The sequence below is a fragment of the Bufo gargarizans genome, chromosome 7, assembly GCF_014858855.1.
Source record: "Bufo gargarizans isolate SCDJY-AF-19 chromosome 7, ASM1485885v1, whole genome shotgun sequence".
Taxonomy (NCBI): domain Eukaryota; kingdom Metazoa; phylum Chordata; class Amphibia; order Anura; family Bufonidae; genus Bufo; species Bufo gargarizans.
This window is the reverse complement of record NC_058086.1, coordinates 109,925,519-109,950,787: the sequence shown is the minus strand read 5'-3', so window position 1 is coordinate 109,950,787 and position 25,269 is coordinate 109,925,519. Positions and strand designations below refer to the sequence as shown.

General features: G+C 45.8%; 1 protein-coding gene across 1 annotated transcript in view; it reads right to left on the bottom strand.

Annotated features, from left to right (window-relative positions):
* PLPP6 (phospholipid phosphatase 6) overlaps nucleotides 1-25,269 on the bottom strand; it is a 57,470-nt gene that overhangs the window by 5,038 nt on the left and 27,163 nt on the right. The window contains exon 2 of the mRNA XM_044301958.1: nucleotides 9,473-9,939. Coding sequence (XP_044157893.1) covers nucleotides 9,473-9,939 — 467 coding nt within the window. The remainder of the gene's footprint in view (nucleotides 1-9,472; nucleotides 9,940-25,269) is intronic.

Here is a 25,269-nt window from a genome sequence, read left to right as displayed (position 1 = left end):
ATAATAAATATCTCCCATACATATTTTCAGCTGGCTGCTCTCTACTCTGGCTAAGATTCTATTCCCACGACTATTTTTCGGTCTGCATTTCTTGCAGACTGGATGCAGATCCATTCATTTCAATGAGGCCACAAAAAAAGCGGATGGCACCACCATGTCCAGTCCGCAGTCCCACCCAAAAAAAAAAGCTAGAACACAGAACAAGAATATACAAAAAAAAAAAAAATAACGATGCAACATGGACATCACACATTTTTGCAGATCGAATGTGAATGCACGCTAATTGTTCATGTGCCACAACGTACTGTGCATTGGGGACCGCATCCATGAAACTGTGTGTACATGGCCGGTGCCCTTATATTGAGGACCTCTGTGTTTTAGAACAGGACATGTTCTATCTTTTTTTGCAGGCCTATGGAACGGACATACGGATGTGGACAGTGTTGTCAATATTTTTGGCTGACCAATTGAAATGAATGGGTTCACATCCAAACCGCAAAAAATGCAGATCAAATACAGACCAAAAATACGGTCATGTAAAAGGGACCTAAGGCCTCTTTCACATGAGCGATATAATAGTGTCAGGATCTGTTCAGGAAAAATAAATAAAAAATGATTGAACTTGCATGCAAGTTTCATCAGTATTGCCTCCTACTGCATTCAGTGTGTGAATTTTTTCCACGTGGATGCGTTTTTCATGCACATAAAGAAATACTGAAGAATCTACATTTCCCAGTTACCATCAATGAAAAACACATCCGGATGCCTTCTGTTTTTCACGCAAACCCCATTCACTTCTCTGGGGCCTGCACTGCGTGAAAAATGCACAATATGGAACATTCTGTGTTTTCCTGAACACAGAGACGATGCGTGAAAAAAGCAACACTGAACCACTGAAATGAATGGGTCAGGTTTCAGCCTGGATGCTATGCATTCACTACAAGCATCGGAAAACTCATCCGTGTGAAAGACGCCCAAGGTGCCTTTACACACAGGAACGTTTGTTGCGAGTCAGATCCATTCACCTTAATGGGGCTTGCAGAAGTCTACAGGTATGTGCTTCCTACCCAAAAAATCCCCATTCAAATGAATGGAGCTAATGTTCCCTCAAAATCTCCTGCAATAAATCTGCCACATGTGAAGGCACCCCGAGATTCACGTCTCCACCTATCCCTTGGTTGAACTTGATGGACAAGTCTTTTTTCAACTGTATCAACTATATGTACTATGTAACTATGTAAGGCCTCTTTCACACTTGCGTTGTCCGGATCCGGCGTGTACTCCAGTTGCCGGAATTACACGCCGGATCCGGAAAAACGCGAGTGAACTGAAAGCATTTGAAGACGGATCCGTCTTCAAAATGCGTTCAGTGTTACTATGGCAGCCAGGACGCTATTAAAGTCCTGGTTGCCATAGTAGTAGTGGGGAGCGGGGGAGCAGTATACTTACCATCCGTGCGGCTCCCGGGGTGCTCCAGAATGACGTCAGAGCGCCCCATGCGCATGGATGACGTGATCCATGCGCTTGGGGCGCCCTGACGTCACTCTGAAGCGCCCCGGGAGCCGCACGGATGGTAAGTATACTGCTCCCCCGCTCCCCACTACACTTTACCATGGCTGTCAGGACTTTAGCGTCCCGGCAGCCATGGTAACCATTCAGAAAAAGCTAAAGGTCGTATCCGGCAATGCGCCGAAACAACGTTTAGCTTAAGGCCGGATCCGGATCAATGCCTTTCAATGGGCATTAATTCCGGATCCGGCCTTGCGGCAAGTCTTCAGGATTTTTGGCCGGAGCAAAAAGCGCAGCATGCTGCGGTATTTTCTCCAGCCAAAAAACGTTCCGGTCCGGAACTGAAGACATCCTGATGCATCCTGAACGGATTTCTCTCCATTCAGAATGCATGGGGATAAAACTGATCAGGATTCTTCCGGCATAGAGCCCCGACGACGGAACTCTATGCCGGAAGAAAAGAACGCAGGTGTGAAAGAGCCCTAAAAAGAATAAAACACACAGGTCACTCACTTTCAAAACAGATGATAGAAATGGTTCTTCCTAAAGCAGTCTGCAGGATTTTATGGTGCATTTAGACACACCGAACAAGTAGGCAATTATCGGTAAGAGATTGTTCCTTCCCGATAATTGCCTGCCCATCAGTGAAGGAAAGGGCTGCATTTACATGCAGCCATCACCTCATGTTATGGGGGCCATTGTTCATCCTCATACAGATTCCCCGTTTCTGAGAAGCAGATCGCAGTTCACACAGCACAATCTGATTTAATGCACCGAATGAAAGTTCATTTCACCCAATAAACAAGCAAAATTCTCGTTCATCGGGTGAAATGATCTTTCATTCAGCGCTTTAAATCAGACTGTGCTGTGTGAACTGCGATCTGCTTCCCAGAAACAGCACACTTACAGAGTCCCGTCAGATAATGGCTTGCTCTGTAGCTCGCATCGCTGACTATGGCTAAATTCTTATCAAACTGATAACAATATGGCTTAAAGGGAGTCTGTCACCTGGCTAATCACTATTAAACCTAGACTCTGTCCTTACAGCACTTCATACCTTCTTTCCATGTGTGCTTCTTTTCCTTGAAGCTCGCTTTATATCTATAGAAAATCCACTTTGATCCATATGCCAATGAAGCATTAAGGTGTGCAGAGGGGCGTTATTTAAATTCAAAGGAGCCCAGGCCTGCCCTCCTGTAGAGCCCAAGCACGCCTCTCCTCCGCTCATATTCCAGTCCAACTAAGGGGATAATTCTCAACTGTTCAACTAGGCATGTGCCGAAAACGTCACTGGACCCAAAGTCCCGAACGCTGCCTGCACAAGATTTGTCTGTGATGCTGAAGGGAAAAGATGGGCAGTGGTCATTGGCGTAGTCTATGAGCGGTTGAGAGGCTGGCTTGAGCGCTGCAGGTAGGTGGGCCTGGGCACTTGACGGAGACATTCCTGGGCTTCACTGAATTAAAATATCACTCCTCTGGGCACCTTAATACCTCATTAGCAAATTAATCAACATGGATTTTCTTAAGATATAAAGTGAGCTGCAAGGGGAAAAAATTGTTATGAAAGAAAGTATAAGGAGCTGTAAGGGCACTCACTGCGCCAATACTTTTCGATTAATATAGGGCTCCAGATGGCGACCAAAATGGTCGCCAATGCGACTTAGAATTGCAAAACGTGCCTAGAGCCTCCGCTGCTCTGCCTCTTTCACACACAAGTTAAACTGACATGGCACGCGCTGCTGTCAGCACGTGCCATGTTCTCCTCAGCAGCACAGGGGAGAAGGAGGTGCCACTACTACCAATTGACTGATGGCAGCGAGGAGGAGGAGGAGGAGGAGGGGCCACTGCGCCACCAATGAATATAGTTTATGCCCAAATACAGACGCAGGCTACGGGTGCAGGCAATATCCTATACCTGGCACCCAGCCCCTATGACTGCTATTAACTGCTATTAACCTGTCAGGTGCAGCACCTGAGGGGTTAATTGCAGCAGATCGCAGCGCGCAGTTAGAGGCCAGGTATGGGATATGGCCGGCACCAGCAGCCTGCGCTTGTATTCAGGCATAAACTATATTCATTGGTAGCACAGTGCACCCCCCCCCAACCCCAGTATTATAAAGTATAATCATTGGTGGCGCAGTGCGCCCCCAACCCCCAGTATTATAACTATTAAAATCATTGGTTGCAGTGGCCACAGGCAGGCCCGTCGCTAACAGACAGGCAAAACAAGCAATTGCTTGGGGCCCCGAGCTGGCCCGGGGCCCCAAGCAGAGCCGGTGCTTGTTTTGCTTTCTTTAAGGCTGCAGCCGCCTGAGCGCTCTATAGAGAGCCTCAGGCGGCTGCAGCACTCCTGGTTACCTCCCGAGCTGTGTTCGCTCTATGCTGTTGTTAATGTAGCGTGGCCGAGCTCTGTTCGGTCCGCGGTACAGGAGCTTTTGTTTCCTGTACCCGGCCGGACTGACAGGAAGTGCTCACATAGTGTGCAATTCCTGTCAGTCCGGCCGGGTACAGGAAACAAATGCTCCTGTACCGCGGACCGAACAGAGCTTGGCCACGCTACACTAGAGGTGGGGGTAGAATGAGAGTGACGGGGCGGGGGGAGGGGGGGTGGAATAATGAGAGTGACAAAGGGGGGGGTGGAATAATGAGAGTGACAAGGGAAGGGGGCGATAATAAGAGTGACAAGGGGGGGGTGATAATGAGAGTGACAAGGGAGGGGGGTGGAATAATGAGAGTGACAAGGGAGGGGGGATAATGAGAGTGACAAGGGAGGGGGGGAATAATGAGAGTGACAAGGGAGGGGGGAAATAATGAGAGTGACAAGGGAGGGGGGAAATAATGAGAGTGACAAGGGAGGGGGGAAATAATGAGAGTGACAAGGGAGGGGAGGGAACTAATGAGAGTGACAAGGGAGGGGGGAAATAATGAGAGTGACAAGGGAGGGGGGAAATAATGAGAGTGACAAGGGAGGGGGGAAATAATGAGAGTGACAAGGGAGGGGGGAATAATGAGAGTGACAAGGGAGGGGGGAAATAATGAGAGTGACAAGGGAGGGGGGAAATAATGAGAGTGACAAGGGAGGGGGGAAATAATGAGAGTGACAAGGGAGGGGGGAAATAATGAGAGTGACAAGGGAGGGGGGAAATAATGAGAGTGACAAGGGAGGGGGGAAATAATGAGAGTGACAAGGGAGGGGGGAATAATGAGAGTGACAAGGGGGGGGGAATAATGAGAGTGACAAGGGGGGGGATAATGAGAGTGACAAGGTAGGGGGGGATAATGTGAGTGACAAGGGAGGGGGGAACTAATGAGAGTGACAAGGGAGGGGGGAAATAATGAGAGTGACAAGGGAGGGGGGGAATAATGAGAGTGACAAGGGAGGGGGGAATAATGAGAGTGACAAGGGAGGGGCGAAATAATGAGAGTGACAAGGGAGGGGCGAAATAATGAGAGTGACAAGGGAGGGGGGGAATAATGAGAGTGACAAGGGAGGGGGGGAATACTGAGAGTGACAAGGGAGGGGGGGAATAATGAGAGTGACAAGGGAGGGGGGAATAATGAGAGTGACAAGGGAGGGGGGAATAATGAGAGTGACAAGGGAGGGGGGAATAATGAGAGTGACAAGGGAGGGGGGATAATGAGAGTGACAAGGGAGAGGGGGATAATGAGAATGACAAGGGAGGGGGGGAATAATGAGAGTGACAAGGGAGGGGGGAAATAATGAGAGTGACAAGGGAGGGGGGAATGAGAGTGACAAAGGAGGGAGGGAGGAGAACAGAGTGACAAGGGGGGGGGGGAGGGGAGAGTGACAAGGGAGTCCCCAGAGCCAGACCAAGAGCCAGAGACCAGATCATCTTATTGTCCTGGTGGTAAGTAAACAATGCAATGTGTTTATTATGTAATTGTTTAGTTATTAATACTACATTGGAAACAATTTTTTAGGGTCCATTCACACATCCGTGTGTGTTTTGCGGATCCACAAAACACGGACAGCGGCAATGTGCGTTCTGCATTTTGCGGACCGCACATTGCCGGCACTAAGAATATGCCTATTCTTGTCCGCTATTGCAGACAAGAATAGGACATGTTCTATTTTTTTCAGGATCGGAATTGCGGATCCGGGTCTGCAATTCCGGAAATGTATGGGTCCGCAATTCCGTTCCGCAAAAAGAGACAGCTACAAGAAGCTGGATTAACCCTAAGGGAAACATAGCAGTTCTTTTAATTTAAAAGCTGAGAAAGGGGTGGAACATGATATGGGCAGATCATCTGATAAGGCGCCGGGGGGGGGGGGGGGGGGGGGGGGGCGGCGACAATTTCTATCTTGCCTAGGGCGGCAAAAATCCTTGCACCGGCCCTGGCTGTGCTGACTGCTGCTCTGTAGCATGGCCGAGCTCTCCTCCTCTACCTCCTGGCTGTCACTCAGTCCGCGCGCGGTACAGGAACAGGGGATTCAGTTTCCTGTTCCCGGCCGGACTGACAGGAAGTGTACCCTGAGTGAGTGCTCACTTCCTTTTAGTCCGGCCGCTGCCGGGAACAGGAAACTGAATCTCCTGACCTGTACGACGCGGTTCCCGGCCAGACTGAGTGACAGCCAGGAGGTAGAGGAGGAGAGCTCGGTAGAGGAGGTAGAGAAGGACACAGGTTTGTAAGAACTGAAAAATTTTAATGTGTGTGTTTTAAGTATGTTGGATTTAGTTATTGTGCACTTTTTTTAATGTATATTGGATTGTATGGTACAGTGGTGTTTTTTGCAAATGTTCATTTGTTGAAAATGTTCAAATTTCATGCACATTAAATGCAACAGCAGTATTTGCACTGTAAACCTCCTTTTTTATTTATATAAAGTGTGGGTGAAATTAAACTGTATGGCTATACTGTGGTTCCTGTAGGCTTTGCGTGCGTAAGGTGGGGAGGGCGTGGAGGGGGGGCCTCCATGTCTATTTTGCTTGGGGCCCCCAAATTCCTTCAAACGGCCCTGGCCACAGGGTCCCCCTCCTCATTGGTGGCAGCTTCAGATCGGATCCCCAGCAGTGTAATCCTGGGGCTCCTATCAGTTACCATGGCAGTCAGGACTCTTCTGAAGCCCTGGCTGCTATAGTCTGCTCCCTGCTGCTGTGTGCACAAAGCACAGGGCAGCAGGGAGAGTGTGAAGTCCTATTCACCCTAATGGAGATCTATTAGGGTGAATAGGACAAGGGATAAAAAGATCCCAGGTTCTAGCCCCTAAAGGGGTAAATAGTTATTAAATAAAAAGTAAAAAACAAACAAACACCAAAATATTAAGTTTAAATCCCCCCTTTTCCCAATTATACATATAAAATATATAAACAATAAATAATTACATATCGCCACACCCAGAAAAGTGTGAACTATTAAAATACCGTATTTTCCAGCGTACAAGACGACTTTCTAACACTAGAAATTCTTCTCAAAAGTTGGGAGTCGTCTTGGACTACTTTCACACCTGCGTTAGGTGCGGATCCGTCGGGTATCTGCACAGACGGATCCGCACCTATAATGCAAAAGCTAGTATCCGTTCAGAACGGATCCGTTTTGACTTACACTGAACCTTATGGTACCTTACTCTCAGCTCCAGTAACAGGCAGTTTGGGCGGTGCTCACTCACTGACGTCACATCCTGCTCCTCCCACTAGGCGGCGCAGGTGCGTGACATCAGTGAGTGAGCGCCGCCCGCACTGCCTGTTACCAGAGCTAAGAGTAAGGTACCCTAGTAAAGAGATGAGCGCTGAGTTAAAGTTGAAGATTACAGTTAATAAATGTATACTCCTCTGAGCATCGGGGAGGGGGATCTGTGGATGGCACTGTTATGGGGAGGGGGATCTGTGGATGGCACTGTTATGGGGAGGGGGATCTGTGGATGGCACTGTTATGGGGAGGGGGATCTGTGGATGGCACTGTTATGGGGAGGGGGATCTGTGGATGGCACTGTTATGGGGAGGGGGATCTGTGGGTGGATGGCACTGTTATGGGGAGGGGGATCTGTGGGTGGATGGCACTGTTATGGGGAGGGGGATCTGTGGGTGGATGGCACTGTTATGGGGAGGGGGATCTGTGGGTGGATGGCACTGTTATGGGGAGGGGAGATCTGTGGATGGCACTGTTATGGGGAGGGGGGATCTGTGGATGGCACTGTTATGGGGAGGGGGGATCTGTGGATGGCACTGTTATGGGGAGGGGGGATCTGTGGATGGCACTGTTATGGGGAGGGGGGATCTGTGGATGGCACTGTTATGGGGAGGGGGGATCTGTGGATGGCACTGTTATGGGGAGGGGGGGATCTGTGGATGGCACTGTTATGGGGAGGGGGATCTGTGGATGGCACTGTTATGGGGAGGGGGGATCTGTGGATGGCACTGTTATGGGGAGGGGGGATCTGTGGATGGCACTGTTATGGGGAGGGGGGATCTGTGGATGGCACTGTTATGGGGAGGGGGGATCTGTGGATGGCACTGTTATGGGGAGGGGGGGATCTGTGGATGGCACTGTTATGGGGAGGGGGGATCTGTGGATGGCACTGTTATGGGGAGGGGGGATCTGTGGATGGCACTGTTATGGGGAGGGGGGATCTGTGGATGGCACTGTTATGGGGAGGGGGGATCTGTGGATGGCACTGTTATGGGGAGGGGGGATCTGTGGATGGCACTGTTATGGGGAGGGGGGATCTGTGGATGGCACTGTTATGGGGAGGGGGGATCTGTGGATGGCACTGTTATGGGGAGGGGGGGATCTGTGGATGGCACTGTTATGGGGAGGGGGGATCTGTGGATGGCACTGTTATGGGGAGGGGGGATCTGTGGATGGCACTGTTATGGGGAGGGGGGGATCTGTGGATGGCACTGTTATGGGGAGGGGGGTCTGTGGATGGCACTGTCATGGGGTGGATCTGTGGATGACACTTATAACATAAGATGCTATATAGTGTCATCCATAGATCCCCCCCCCATAGCAGTGTCATCCACTGATCCCTCTCCTCATAGCAGTGTCACCCCCAGATCCCCCTCCCCATAACAGTGCCATCCACAGATCCCAGTCAGTTCCCTGGACTGGAGAAGATAGTCTTGAAGACAGGAAGGGCTGGGCATTCAGGGGTAGTCTTATACGGCGAGCATAGCCCAAACCCTATATTTTAAATGGAAAAGTTGGGAGTCGTCTTATACGCCCAGTCTTCTTATACGCCGGAGAATACGGCATTTAAAAATATCTCCTATGCGGTGAACGCCGTAACAGAAAAAAAAACAAAAACATGCAATTTGCCATTTTTTTTGTCACCCTGTCCCGACAAAAATTAGGATCAGACTGTTCTATTATGGTCCAGACGTTCCATAAAATGTGGAATGCATGCGGCTTTTTTGGTGTCTTATTTTTTGCACGTGGCATCAAGTATCGCAATACTTTTTTACGGTATCAAAATAGAGTAAAAAGTTTGGTGCCGTGACAACCCTAGGTAAGACATGTCTTTTTTTATTATTATTATACCGTAATTATATGTATTTTAAATTTGGCGACTAAAAAATTTTATTTGGCTCATAAATATTTCAAGTAGGAGCCAATGGCTCCTTGATATTTTTTTTTAGTCTGGAGCCCTGTAATAGCGATTAACCACGTGACTAATTCCCTATAAATGTGTGTTTATTAGCTGTCAGGAATTCAGAGATAAGGCTACAGAGGCAGAGGTCAGAAAAGCACTGCAAAACAGAAAAGTGCACATAGACAGACTTAACCCTGTAGCACAAAAACTGCTGAACATATTTGATAAAATCTGAAAAATTGAAAAAAAAATTTTTTTAGCCCAATATGAGTAAAGCAAAGATGTTAAAAGCCTTAAAAGATGTCAGAACTTTATCCAACTAAAAGCATGAATCAGACTTTGCTATTCTCCCCATTAAAAGCAATGGAAACCTGAGAGAACAAAGGGCAAACACAGTCAAAAGTTATTTACCGAAGAGCAGATTCAGTATGACCTCCCGGCCAGCTGAGCTGTCACTTCTGTACAAGCAATATATAGTACCAGCAATCCAAGGTATACCATGACCAGAAATCTCCACCAACTTCATCATAGGACGTGCACTGCCCCATGAAGATCCGTCTCTTGCACAAACTCCCATCTTTTTGGACAACCATAAATCTACAGCCAATAATGACCTTAGCGCAATTCCAAGAACAGATGGGTTTAATTTCATGCAGTCTTCTTCTGGAAGCTGCTGCTGAGAAGAAGAGGAGTTGGAGTCTTTGCGGTGAACAGGACTGTCTGATGTCCGATGCCTTGTTAATGTTTGATCTGAAACACTGGTCTTGTTAGTCAGTAGAGACATAAACTCAAACCTTCCGCTGACATTAGGATTGCTGGTGTTGGCTGCTCTGGTGACTCTTGGACTTGGCATCTTTGCAGGCTGTGCTGCTGTGGATCTGTAGACACAATAAACAACATACCTGATTAAGTTACCCTAATAATGACGGAACATAGATATCCGGCCCATTGTTCTGGGCTTTAAATCCACACCACTGTAAAGGTAGTGTGCGGGGACGCAGAGGAGAAGACAAATAAAGACTGCAATGTCGCTATTGTTTTTAGGGTTTTGGTAAGGTGTTCACTAGGTAAAAACTTTATTCTGCGGGTCAGTACAATTATGGAGATAACAAATCCATAGAATTTGTGATGCTTTGCTAATTTAAAAAAATGAAAAGGCTATTTTTTATAATTTTTTATAAAATTGCTTTGCGTCACCATATTCTGGTACCCATAACATTGTGTTTTCTGCCACTGCTGCTGTGAGGGCTTGTTTTTTTTGTGGGGCGAGCTGTAGTTTAATTGATACATATTCTATTTTTAGTTTTATTAGGGGCAGCTCACGTGCATTTTTTGGTGCTGATTTTGGAGCAATTCCGCTTCAAAATCAGCTCCAAAAAATGCCTCAAAACAGCCTCCCATTCGTTGGGAAGCAGCACTTTCTTTTTTTCCCCCCAAAAGCATGTCTTCTCTTAGGGTGGAATCTGCACTGAAGCTCCCATTTAAATGAAGAAGCATAATAAAACAGTTCTGCGTGTTCGGGCCTTTTTAATACATTCTCTGCAGGTTTTAGCGCAGATCCACACCAAAGATCACAAGCTGAAAATGAACTCTCTTTTACTGAAGTGAACACCCATTGGTTAAAAAAACATAGAAAACGCATAAAAAAAAAGAACAAGGATTCAGAGGGGAAGTTTGTAGGGGGATTTTCAAAATCCATCGTGTGAAGTAGGGCTGCCACGATTAATCGAGGTAATCGATAATATTTGATAACTGGATCCGTTGACGACGAATCCAGATATCGAACAATCGTCCGATTCGTTGGCGGCACTGTGTACCCGCTTTCGCCCGCCCCTTCATCAGACTTACATACACATCGCCGTCCGCAACACCCACCCAGGCTCAGCCTCTTCCTCCTCTCTTGCTGCCGACTCCGCCCACTGACGCTGAAGTCACGTGACACAGGGCCTGAGCGCAGTGTGTGAGCGGCGCGCAGAGTGGCGAGAAAGTCTCCTCAGCTCAGTCCCATTCCCTCCGGACTGGGCCTAAAGGTAACGTCTGCCTAAGTCTGCATGTATGATGACGGGCGGCACGTGGCCCAATTATGTCTGCCATGTCCGACTCAGGGCTGGCCCTCCATGTTCCCTGCCTGCCTGCAACTAGCTGCAGGCACCACCACTGCAAATTTAAAATGGCAGGCAGTAGGGAATAGGGATGAGTCACTGACTCCCTCCGACTGGTAGCAGACAAGTGACTGCCATGGGGGGTTGGCAGATGCAGTGAGTGCACAGTGCACTAGTGCAGCACCTACAGTTACTGTATGGGGGGGACCAAAAGGACTGGAGACATGAGATGAGGCATGAGCACAGCAGCCACAATGGGAGACATTGGGGGCAGCAGCCACGCACAGACAGAAGAACATTGTATGGGGGGGTGGGCACAAGGAGACATAGGAGGGCAGCAGCCACAATAGGAGACAGGGGCAACATAGCGTGTAAGAAGAGAGCTAGCCTCAGCCCTGAACATGTGGATATGTTGTCTTTTTTACAAATTTTTATAATTATATAACTCCTAAAATTGTTTTAATATGGCCTTTATACATTTTAAGTAAAATGACATAATCCCATTATTTTGTCTTTTTGTTGTTTTTTCCGATTAATCATTGAAATTATCGGCAACTAATCGATTATTCAAAAAATCGTTAGGAGCAGACCTAGTGTGAACATACCCCTAGAGTTTTGGGGACTTAACCCTCAGGATAGGTCATCACTATCTGATCAGTGGGGGTCTGACTTGAATAGGACTGAACTCTTATTAGGCTAGGTGAAAGTAATGTTTATTGGTCACATAAGGAGAGGCTTTTTAAAGGGTTTCTGTCATGAGAAATAACGTTCTGTAGCTGACTGACATTAGCAATGTGCTAATGTCAGCAGTACATAACCGTGTGCTTTATTACTCCCTGCCTGCCGCCGTTCTCTTAAAATAAAGACTTTATAATATGCTAATATGCGACAAACATCTTTCACCAAACTCTGTACCTTGGAACCGAACCAGAGTTCGGTAAACGGTTGTTAACAGTAAAAATTCATTTCTGAAATTATGCAAAGTCTCGCGAAACTTCGCAAAGTAATAACTTCGGCTCATCGGAGCCAGTATATTCTAATACTGTATGGATCGCTCGCTCCATACAGTATTCTGTTCTCCACAGCAGCACAATGGAGAAGGAGGGAGTCCCTCCCTCCCCACTGTGCCGCTGCCACCGATGAGAAGAGAGGGGAGGAGAAGGGGAGGGGCTGAGGCCACTGAGCCATCAATGAAGACAATTTACCTGTTAATACAAATGTATACTGCGGGTGTCCGTGGTATCACATACTCAGCACCCACCCTCTATGACAGAGCGCTGCGATCTTCCGAAACACGGCAATTACCTCCTCAGGTGCTGCACCTGAGCTGTTAATTGAAGGGGATTGCAGCACCTTGTCATAGAGGTCAAGTATGTGATGCAGCCAGCACCCGCATCCTACATTTGTATTAACAGGTTAATTATCTTCATTGGTGGCGCAGTTTGCCCCCCCCCCCCCACCCCAGTATTATAGTAATTGGTGGCAGTGGCCACAGTGTCCCCTCCTTATTGGTAATGTAGTGGCAGCTTCCAATTGGAGCCCCAGCAGTGAAATCTTGGGGCTCTGATCGGTTACCATGGCAGCCAGAATGCTGCTGAAGCATTGGCTGCCATAGTAATCTCCCTGCTGCTGTGTGCACTATGCACAGGGCAGCAGGGAGAGTGTAAAGTCCTATTCACCCTAATAGATCTCTATCAGGGTGAATAGGACAAGGGATTAAAAGATCCCAGGTTCTAGCCCCTAAGGGGAAATAGTTCTTAAATAAAAAGTAAAAAAAAAACAAAAAAAACAATAAAAAACGTTTAACACCAAAATATTACGTTTAAAATCACCCTCTTTCACAATTTTACATATAAAACAATAAAAAATTAAAATAAACATATAATCGCCACATCCGAAAAAGTCTAAACTATTAATATATAAAATAATATCTCCTATGCGATGAACGCCTTAACAGAAAAAACAAAACAGTGCGATATTGCCAATTTTTTTGTCACCTTGTCACCCCAAAAAATAGGATAGGACTGTTCTATTATGGGCCAGATGTTCCATAAAATGCGGAATGTACGTGTTTTTTTTTTGTCGTTTCTTTTTTTCGGGTGGTATCGAAATCAAATAAATTTTTGGGCAGTGTGTGAACCCTAGTCCCATGTTCATATGAGCTTGCATTGCTGAGAAATATGAAGTTGCACTCTCTGCACTTTGATGGACAGGAAGTGAAAACATTAACCCACCTGGCCCCGTCAATTAAAGTGGAGAGGGGGCGGCAGTTGCTGAGAGAGCGGTAGTCCGGGGGCACGCGTGCACTAGAGGAAGGAGGGATCAGACAGGCTGTTTGCTCGCCGGAACAGCCTGCCGGAAGTCCGTGCCACTAGTGTGAAAGTACCCTTACAGTGGAAATAGTGCAAAACAAAATAAAAAAGTCTGTGCCCCCAAAAGATCTTTTATGGACATTTTAGGGACAAATTATGTGACAAATATATATAAAAAGTTTTAAATAAAAGTTTAAAAAAAAATAAAAATAAAAAGGAAAAAAAAAGGGCAAAAAAAAAAAGTCAGTGTACCTAAGACCTCTTAGTGGACAAACAGTGCTGCAACAAAAACATTTAAAAAATAAATATATAAATACATACATACACACACATTTTTGCAAAAAAATAAATAAAATACAAGTAAAAGAAAACAATAAAAAGGAAAAAGTGCAAAATAAATTTTTTCACTGTCCCCGAATAGCCTTTTTATGACCTCTTGGGTGACATATTATTTGGCAAAAATATAATTTTAAAATAAAGTGATAAACTATAAACGTCCTGGGCGGTCGGCTTTATCTCTGAATGGATGTTCTGGAATGTCCTTTCAGAGTTGGCAGCTGCATGCAGTGACAGCAGGACACCCCAGAGAGAAGGCAGGGACCTGTCCTAGCGGTCATGTGACCGCCTGGGTTGGGAGTGCAGGAGCTGTCGAGTCTTTCATAGACTACGATCAGCCCTGCACTGAGGCTGTACAGCGCTGTATACTGCTGTACAGCCTCTATGGAGGGTGTATTTCTCCTGTAACTGGGGCTACTATGTCAGTCCCAGTTATAGAAGAAATCAATAGTTAAAAAGTAAAAAAAAATAAAAAAATGATTTCCCCCCAAATCCGTTAAAATAGAAGAAAATAAATAAATAAAATAGACATATTTTGGCATCACCGCGTCCGCAACGACCGGCTCTAAAATAATATTATATGATCTACCCTATTAGGTGAACGTCGTAAAATAAATAAACATTGCGCCAAAACAGAAAAACAGATTTGGTTTAGTGAGCTCACCTCCCAAAAAACATAATGTTAATTAATCAAAAAGTCGTATGTACCCCAAAATGGTAGCAATAAAAACGTCACCTCACCCTGCAAAAAACAAGCCTTCAAACAAGACTATAGCCATGAAAATATAAAAAAAGAAAATGGCAACACAAAAACATTGTGTAAAACAAAAAAATAAAACAATTGACATTTTGTATCGTTGCGTCCATAATGACCGCATCTATAAAAATATCACATGATCAACCCCATCAAGTGAATGGTGTAAAAAATTTTTTTAAATAAATAAAGAGATAAAAAGCAACCATAAAGCCAAATATACCCCAAAATGGTTCCAATAAAAACTACAGCTTGTCCTGCAAAAAATAAGCCCTCACGCAGCTCATTCAACAAAAAAAAAAAAAAAAAAACGCAATTAGTCTTACCAGCAATTGTTTCCTTGAATCCACCATGACAGCCACAATGAGAGATGACCCTTGACCTCTGTAGGGGCAGGAATACACAGAAAGAGTTTAAATTGCCCCCACCCCTCCTCCCCCTCAGTGCTTTTACAACTTACCCAAATAGGTGAGCAATTTTGTGTTTGTCCCCTTTGAGTATTACTTCATACTTGGGTTGGGCGATATCAAAAATATTCAGACGATAACGATATTAAGAAATTTATCGTGATAACGATATATATCGCGATAAATACCCGTTTAAAAAGAAAAAAACACAAGAAGACGTTACACTGTATGGGAGGGCACAAGGAGACGTTACACTGTATGGGGGGGGGGCCACAAGGAGATGTTACACTGTTATGTTATGTTATGTTATGTTACTAAGTCCTTGTATAGCGCTCTAGAGGAACTCAATCCGATCGAAGCGCTTGTCGATGGCTATATTGGAGGGCCCCTACGTCATCCTACACAAAAAGCCAGGTCTTAACCAACTTCCTAAATTCCAGGTAATTTGATGTTGTTCTAATGTGTTCTGGGAGGGAGTTCCAGATCTTGGGGGCCAATACTGAGAAACGTCTGTCCCCCCTTGTCTTGAGGCGGGTTCTTGGCACCGACAGAAGGGAGGCTGAGGTGGATCTCAGTTCTCTAGGAGGATGGTGACGTGTTATCTTTTTTTGCAGGTAGATGGGACCTGTTTTGTAGAGAGCTTTGTGTGTTAAGCAGCACAGCTTAAACTGCACTCTCTCTTTCACTGGGAGCCAGTGGAGTTCCCTGCGTGCTTTTGTGACAGAATCTGTCCAGTCTAGTTTCTTGATGAGCCGGATGGCTCTGTTTTGACAGTGTTGCAGAGCTCCCAGATCTTTCTCTGGCAGCCCCGCATACATTGCATTACCATAGTCCAGGTGGGAGTTGACTAGAGCTCCCACCACGACCTGTCTGCATGTGTTGGGGAGAAACGGTAGGGCTTTTTTTAGAAGGAATAGGGCGAAGTTTGCTTTCCGTATTACTTCTTTAATCTGGGGACGGAGGCTCATTTCTTGATCCAAGATTATCCCCAGAGTCTTTCCTTGTGTGGCGATGGCAACGTTTTCCCCAAAGATAGACGGGGCGGCAGCCTCAGGTGTTTTATGTAGTGCAATAAGCTCAGTCTTGGTCGGGTTGAGTTTGAGGTGGTTATGTGCTAGCCAGTTCCTGGCCTTATTTAGTCCTTCTTGCGTGAGCTTGTAGTCATCAGCGGATTTCGATACTCTCAAAAGGATCTGTGTATCGTTCGCATAAGACTCATAGCTGATGTTATACTCCTTCAGAATAGCGAGCAGAGGTCGGACATATATGTTAAAGAGTAATGGCGAGAGGGGAGATCCCTGAGGGACTCCCCACTCCACCTTCTCGACTGGGGAAAAGAATGAGCCCAGTTTGACTCTCTGAGTTCTGTTTTTCAGAAAGGGAGTCAAACCAGGCAAGTCCGTGGCTATCTACTCCGATGTCAGCTTTTAATCTATTTAGGAGGATGGGATGACTGATAGTGTCAAAAGCTGTCAACATGTCTATGAGGACCAACCAGGTCCCCCCTCCCTCGTCTGCGACCCCTAGGGCTTCATCCCATAGGCTGACCAGGGCTGATTCCGTGCTGTGTGTTGGCCTAAAGCCCGACTGGTGTTAATCTAGAAGTCAATGCTTTTCTACGTGCAGCTGGAGTTGGCTTGCCACTGCTGTCTCCATGATTTTAGCTATTAGGTGGATGTTGGTAATCGGTCTGAAGTTGGCCATTATATTTATGTCTGCTCCTGGTTTCTTGAGGAGGGGAGTTATGATTCCTAACTTGAGAGTCTCAGGGACGTTGCCACTGAGAAAGGAGTCATTTATAATTGTTAGAATTAACGGGGCAATGGTGGTCGTGCATTCAATAAGAGATTTAGTTTGGATATTGGAGAGGGGATAAGTTGCTTTGGACATGTTTTTCATGCTTTTTGTTAGGTCTTCAAGTTTTAATGGGCATAGGGTGAAGGTGTGAGTAGGGTTTGTCACGTTGTTCTCTATGGGGGGGACAGTTGCCTGTTGAGCTAGCAGGATGTCGTTTTGGATATCGTCGACTTTTTGTTTAAAAAAATTTCGAGATGTCGTTGCAGAGATCTTGGGATTCGGGGATGGTGGTTTTGAGGCCATCGGGGTTAGCCAGATCGAAAATGATCTGAAAGATCTTTTTAGGCTTTTGAGCAGCGTTTTCGATCTCACTAGCAAAATGATCTTGTTTGGCCTTAAAGATTGCTTTGTGGTAAATCGTCAGTTGGGTCTTATATTTTAGCTGTGATTCTTCTATCGGATTTTTCCTCCATGCCCTCTCTAGTCTGTTGCATTCTATTTTCACTATTTTTAGTTCTCTCGTATACCACGGTGCTTTTTTCCCTGATTTCTTTACCAGTCTCAAGGGGGCAAGTTGGTCCGCCGTTTTTTTGACGATGTCGTCAAATTGTAATGTGAGTTTCTCACAGGGCAGTTTGAAGTCGATTTTACTGAGGTGTTCTTCTAGGGTAGGTATGATTTTGTCATATGTCAGGTTGTTGTTATTTCTTCGCCAATTTTTTTTTTCTCCTGTGGTTAGCTGCTTCGTGTTAATTGGGATGTGGAGTTCGAAGGCTATGAGTCTATGGTCGGTCCAGAGCAATTCTTCTGGATCTTCTACCGTTAAGTTTAGATTTTTTTCAAAAATCGGATCGAGCAGGTGACCCGCTTTATGTGTGGGTTTGTCGACCCTTAAGGTGAGTTGGGCTAAGTCGAGCTGTGTGGTAACTTTTTGGGCTGGGGTATCTTGCTTATCGTTGAACCAAAGGTTAAGGTCCCCTAGAATAAGGAGTCTATGATGTTTTATTGTAAGATCCGTGGCCCATTCTATAAAGTTGTCTGTGAAATGAGTGCGGGGTCCTGGGGGTCTGTAACATAACGCTATTATTATTGTGTATTTATTTTCGATCGTCAAACGTGCTGTGTTTCGCATGATGGGTTTTCCGTAGGAAGGTTAATTTCTGTTATTTTTATTGTGTTTTTATGTACAATCGCTATCCCTCCCCCCTGTTTGTTAAGTCTGTTCTTTATGATGATCTTGTAGTCTGGTGGGAGCATTTCCCCGATGTCTACCCTGGACTTTTCTGTAAACCATGATTCCGTAATAAACAGACATTCATAATTTCTATCTATGCATAAATCGCGAATTTCATATTTATTCTTAACTGCCGATCTGGCGTTTATTAAGGCACATCTTAAGTCAGTGTGGAGGGATTTTTTTTTTTCAGGGGCCGTTTATTTTGTTCTGGATATTTTGGGTCTGTGCTATCTATGGTTTGTGGCGAATGGTTAAAAATAGGTGTTTTTAAAATCTTAAGTTTAAAAGCTTTGGTTAAATAGTACCAGGGATATCTGTACCCCTGTTTTGTAGTGCCAACAGTTGTTGTGAATCGTACTTGATTCGCAGATCTGAGGTATGAGACCCAGGTTGACCGCTCTGGTTTCTCTGGTCCCTCCTGGCCCATACGGGCTCAGACGGGCGTGTCCTCTGGACCGCCGGACCCGTCCGTGGTACGTGTACATTTTATATGTGTGAGGCAGCGTAAAGACGCCGAACGCCGTCCCTCTGTCGGCTCCGCCCCTCCCCTTGGCGTGCCATAGTGCTGGAGCCGGGCTTGGGGGTGTTCTTAGGCAGATTCCGCAAAGTGCAGGTGTGTTCAGAGAAAATTGCAAATTGTGCCAAAAGTGCAAGTGCTTGGTGTGGTGGCCCCCAAGAGGGGTCGCCACTTTAGTAAGTGCGGGTAAGCCTTTTCAGAGTGTGTAAGCAGAGTGAGGGTCCCGAGTCGAATCCGCCGACCGCGGCCTCTCGCACTGTTGTAGTAGAGAAAATTTCAAATCGTGCCAAAAGTGCAAGCGCTTGGTGTAGGAACTATCAGTTAATATCTTCAGACAGTATAAAATACAAGCCTGTCACTGCACAATAAAATTATACTGAACAATAAATATAAAACTAGTGATGGTCGCTAAGAGTACACAATAAGCTATTGTAGATTGAATGGAGCTGCTAGTGGTCAGATCCGTCCAATCTACATACGCTTGGAGGCTCCCACTGTAGGGGAGTGTTATCTGAGCAAATATAATCAATACATCTACTACCTATACAAAATGTGAAAAAAAAAAACACCACACCAATTCCCAATGTGCTGATATTGAAGAACAGTCCTGGTATCCAAATGCCAGTATTATAAAAAGCTGAAAAACGGAATCCAAAAAAAAAAAAAAAGACAGTCACTTGTGGTTAATCCAGATCCATCTGTGTAAATAATTGTTCAACAAAAAATAAGAATCCTATAGGACAAATCAAATTCATTGTGTTGTTGTGTTTAAAATAATAAGTGAATATTCATTTGCTGCGGAATCTCTTGTATTACCCACAAACAGCAGAGGTTTGCCGATATAAGCGGCAAAATACTATTGAGTCTGTAGCCGCTTGTGTATAGGAATAACTTTGTATGATCAATGGGGCCTCACAGGTGGGTTAATGAGCCATATCAGCAGACCAAGGGCTTTCAGGTCTGAAGAATTCCCCCAACACAATCCCAGACAGTACAGGTACTCCGTGGGGATTTACTGAATACAATTCAGGGACAGTAAAAGTTCGGAACCCAGAGCACAAGTACCTTAGGGTGTACAATCCTTTCTCAGCGTCTCCAGTCGCAGCTCTCAGCCCAATACACTCTCCAAATACAGACCTCTGGGCAGAGCCGCTGCCAGACGTCCTCCCCCTGGGGGCACTGTATGGGGGGGGCCACAAGGAGACGTTACACTGCAAGGGGGCCGCCACAAGAAGACGTTACACTGTAAGGGGGCCGCCACAAGAAGACGTTACACTGTAAGGGGGCCGCCACAAGAAGACGTTACACTGTATGGGGGCCGCCACCAGGAGACATTACACTGTATGGGGGGCCACAAGGAGACCTTATACTGTTTGGGGGGCCACAGGGAGACCTTATATTGTATGGGGGGGCCACAAGGAGATGTTACACTGTATGGGGGGGGGGGCCCACAAAGAAATGTTATAATAAAGTCTTGTGGCCACAGGCCACCATACATACAATAATACTTTACGATATACTTTTCCCGCAGCTGCCTCGCTTGTGTACTCCGATTCTGACATGAGATGTCGGTGGGCGGAGATTTGAATATGGGAGCAAAGAGGAGGGAGAGCTGGGGACGGCCCGCTGCGGGAAGTGATAAGTTTCTAATTTTGTCATCAGAGCACACGAGCGAGGCAGCCCCAGGAAAAGTCTCTCCAGAGACACCCTACTCACACAGAATTCGCCACATACAATAGAATCGGCACGGGTGGGTGACGTCAGATGGTGGGTGAAGTCTGGAGACTTGAATAAGGGAGGCGGAGCAAGAAGGAGCCAGGAGCGAGTGGAAGTAATGTGTTTGTACTCAGCCCTATGCAAGGTGCAGGGGCGGGCGGAAGCAGATTTAGAAGCGGTCAGCGCACATGACTGCTTCGATGACGTCACAAAATACAGCGGCAATTAGGAAACAGCGATATCGCCGTTTTTTAATACCGCGGTATATCGTGAACATCGGTATATCGCCCAAACCTACTTCATACCCAAATAAGACCTATATTGGTTTAATATATTATATATATATATACAGTCATGTGAAAAAATTAGGACACCCTTTGAAAGCATGTGGTTTTTTGTAACATTTTTAATAAAAGGTTATTTCATCTCCGTTTCAACAATACAGAGAGATTAAAGTAATCCAACTAAACAAAGAAAACTGAAGAAAAGTCTTTTCAAGATCCTCTGTAAATGTCATTCTACAAAAATGCCTATTCTAACTGAGGAAAAAGATGGGACACCCTCACATGTATTCCCTCTTAAATTGGCTCAGATCTCACACAGGTATATCACACCAGGTGCACATAATTAGTAGATCGTTACTCTGCATGTTGAATGAGGCTTGCCCTATTTAAACCTCAGACATTTAGTTTGGTGTGCTCCTGACTGTTGAAGTGAGAGTGAGCACCATGGTGAGAGCAAAAGAGCTGTCAGAGGACTTCAGAAAAAAGATTGTAGCAGCCTATGAGTCTGGGAAGGGATTTAAAAAGATCTCAAAAGATTTTGAAATCAGCCATTCCACTGTCCGGAAGATAGTCTACAAGTGGAGGGCTTTCAAAACAACTGCCAACATGCCCAGGACTGGTCGCCCCAGCAAGTTCACCCCAAGAGCAGACCGCAAGATGCTAAAAGAGGTCTCCAAAAACCCTAAAGTGTCATCTCGAGAACTACAGCAGGCTCTGGCTACTGTTGATGTAGAAGTACATGCCTCTACAATCAGAAAGAGACTGTACAAGTTTAACTTGCATGGGAGGTGTGCAAGGAGGAAACCTTTGCTTTCCAAGAGAAACATCGAGGCCAGACTGACATTTGCCAGAGATAAAGTTGACAAAGACCAGGACTTCTGGAATAATGTTCTTTGGACAGATGAGTCCAAAATTGAATTATTTGGACACAACAGCAGAGGACATGTTTGGCGTAAACCAAACACAGCATTCCAAGAAAAGAACCTCATACCAACTGTGAAGCATGGAGGTGGAAGTGTCATGGTTTGGGGCTGCTTTGCTGCAGCAGGACCTGGTCAGCTCACCATCATAGAATCCACGATGAATTCTACTGTGTATCAGAAGGTGCTTGAAGAACATGTGAGACCATCAGTTAGAAAATTAAAGCTGAAGCGGAACTGGACCATGCAACATGACAATGACCCAAAACATACTAGTAAATCAACCAAAGATTGGCTGAAAAAGAAGAAATGGAGAGTCCTGGAATGGCCAAGTCAAAGTCCAGATTTGAATCCCATTGAGATGCTGTGGGGTGACTTGAAAAGGGCTGTACGTGCAAGAAACCCCTCAAACATCTCACAGCTGAAAAAGTTCTGCATTGAGGAGTGGGGTAAAATTTCCTCAGACCGATGTCGAAGACTGGTAGATGGCTACAAGAACCGTCTCACTGCAGTTATTTCAGCCAAAGGAGGTAACACTCGCTATTAGGGGCAAGGGTGTCCTATCTTTTTCCTCAGTTAGAATAGGCATTTTTGTAGAATGACATTTACAGAAGATCTTGAAAAGACTTTTCTTCAGTTTTCTTTGTTTAGTCGGATTACTTTAATCTCTCTGTATTGTTGAAACGGAGATGAAATAACCTTTTATCAAAAATGTTACAAAAAACCACATGCTTTCAAAGGGTGTCCTAATTTTTTCACATGACTGTATATATACAGGTCCTTCTAAAAAAATTAGCATATTGTGATAAAGTTCATTATTTTCTGTAATGTACTGATAAATATTAGACTTTCATATATTTTAGATTCATTACACACCAACTGAAGTAGTTCAAGCCTTTTATTGTTTTAATATTGATGATTTTGGCATACAGCTCATAAAAACCCAAAATTCCTATCTCAAAAAATTAGCATATCATGAAAAGGTTCTCTAAACGAGCTATTAACCTAATAATCTGAATCAACTAATTAACTCTAAACACCTGCAAAAGATTCCTGAGGCTTTTAAAAACTCCCAGCCTGGTTCATTACTCAAAACTGCAATCATGGGTAAGACTGCCGACCTGACTGCTGTCCAGAAGGCCATCATTGACACCCTTAAGCAAGAGGGTAAGACACATAAATAAATTTCTGAACGAATAGGCTGTTCCCAGAGTGCTGTATCAAGGCACCTCAGTGGGAAGTCTGTGGGAAGGAAAAAGTGTGGCAGAAAACGCTGCACAACGAGAAGAGGTGACCGGACCCTGAGGAAGATTGTGGAGAAGGACCAATTCCAGACCTTGGGGGACCTGCGGAAGCAGTGGACTGAGTCTGGAGTAGAAACATCCAGAGCCACCGTGTACAGGCGTGTGCAGGAAATGGGCTACAGGTGCCGCATTCCCCAGGTCAAGCCACTTTTGAACCAGAAACAGCGGCAGAAGCGCCTGACCTGGGCTACAGAGAAGCAGCACTGGACTGTTGCATGTCATTCGGAAATCAAGGTGCCAGAGTCTGGAGGAAGACTGGGGAGAGGGAAATGCCAAAATTCCTGAAGTCCAGTGTCGAGTACCCACAGTCAGTGATGGTCTGGGGTGCCATGTCAGCTGCTGGTGTTGGTCCACTGTGTTTTATCAAGGGCAGGGTCAATGCAGCTAGCTATCAGGAGATTTTGGAGCACTTCATGCTTCCATCTGCTGAAAAGCTTTATGGAGATGAAGATTTCATTTTTCAGCACGACCTGGCACCTGTTCACAGTGCCAAAAACACTGGTAAATGGTTTACTGACCATGGTATTACTGTGCTCAGTTGGCCTGCCAACTCTCCTGACCTGAACCCCATAGAGAATCTGTGGGATATTGGAAAGAGAAAGTTGAGAGACGCAAGACCCAACACTCTGGATGAGCTTAAGGCCGCTATCGAAGCATCCTGGGCCTCCATTACACCTCAGCAGTGCCACAGGCTGATTGCCTCCATGCCACGCCGCATTGAAGCAGTCATTTCTGCAAAAGGATTCCCGACCAAGTATTGCCGACCAAGGAGTGCATAACTGAACATAATTATTTGAAGGTTGACGTTTTTTGTATTAAAAACACTTTTCTTTTATTGGTCGCATGAAATATGCTAATTTTTTGAGATAGGAAATTTGGGTTTTCATGAGCTGCATGCCAAAATCATCAATATTAAAACAATAAAAGGCTTGAACTACTTCAGTTGGTGTGTAATGAATCTAGAATATATGAAAGTCTAATGTTTATCAGTACATTACAGAAAATAATGAACTTTATCACAATATGCTAATTTTTTGAGAAGGACCTGTATATATATATATATATAAAAGAGTTTGTCTGTCTGTCTACGTTCTTTATGCATGACCAAATGACTGGACTGATCTTCACCAAATTTGGCACACAGGTACATCAGGTGTCCTGGAAGGTTTTAGACGTACCATTCCCGAGATATTCCCCAAAAATGAACCCCCCCCAAAAAAAAGAAAAACAAGCCTGCAATACTTTCTCTTCAAATCCCAACTGCCATAAACCGTTTTACTCCAGGTTTCCATAACAACCCAGCCATATTTCTTTACCGACTAAAGGGGCGGTCACAGTGAGAGTCACAGTTAAAGGGGCGGTCACAGTGTGTAAGGGAACCAGGGGGGCCGTTTCACATCAGGTTCGGAGGCACGGGCGGTGGGCGCAGATAGCTCCTCCTCTTCTTCCTGGCAGGACACCTGACGTCAATGTGGCCAGTGCGCCTGAGAGAGTCGGACGCCGAGTGCGCTGTACACGAGCCGTGTGCGCGGGGATACGAGCGTAGGGCACATGCTCCATTCCAGACCACAGGTGCTATTCAGGCTGGGGGAGTGCTTCAGCCTCCGTCACCGCCCTCAGCCTTATGATTGGCTTCTGACTAAGGAAGCCTCCTGGTTGCCCAGCAACCAGAGGGGCGGTCCTGGGTTTACTATGTACTTAAAGCCAGTCAGAGCCTTGACTCATTGCTGAGTTATTCAACCTTATGGTGAACACCCAGCTCCCTCCTGTGAACCTGTTGTTTAATCTGACATCCCAGCTACCGACTCCTGCCCGTTTCCTCGATTACGATTTCTGCTGCCCGCCACGACCCAGAACTGGAACCGACTACCCGATTGGATTGACCTTTTTTGTACTACGCTAATTTTTGGGATTATTTCGTCCCTGCCAAAGGATTCCATACCTGATCCACTATTCCAGTCCTGACATAATAACTAACCATGGAATCCACGGTGCCCCTTCTTTGTCCGAACAACTGACTATGATGGCGCAAGCCCTTCAGGACATGCACACCTATTAGGGAGAATGCGTGCCCAGGAGCTGCGCCAGGCCCAGTTCACTGCACTACCACCCTCACCTACTCCCGCTCCACGCACCTCACTAGAAGTAATGAACAGTGAACCAGCAGTATCCCTACCAGAACGCTTCTCTGGAGACAGGAAAAAATGCTGTTCGTTTATTATTTCCTGCGAGCTACTGTTCTCCTTGAAACCTCGCACTTACTCCTCGGACTATGTCAAAGTACGGACAGCTATCTCCCTGCTCACGGGACCCCCACAGACCTGGGCCCATCAGCTCCTGCAAACTGATAGCCCAGTGCTGTCCTCTTAGGGCTCCTTTGTTGCCGCCATGCAGGCACTCTTTGATGACCCCCTGCGTGCTTACACCTCTAGGGACACTCTCCGTTCCCTGCGACAAGGAAGGCGTCCAGTGGAGGACTACATTACGGAGTTCCGGGAGATCGCACCAAATACCGGACTCAA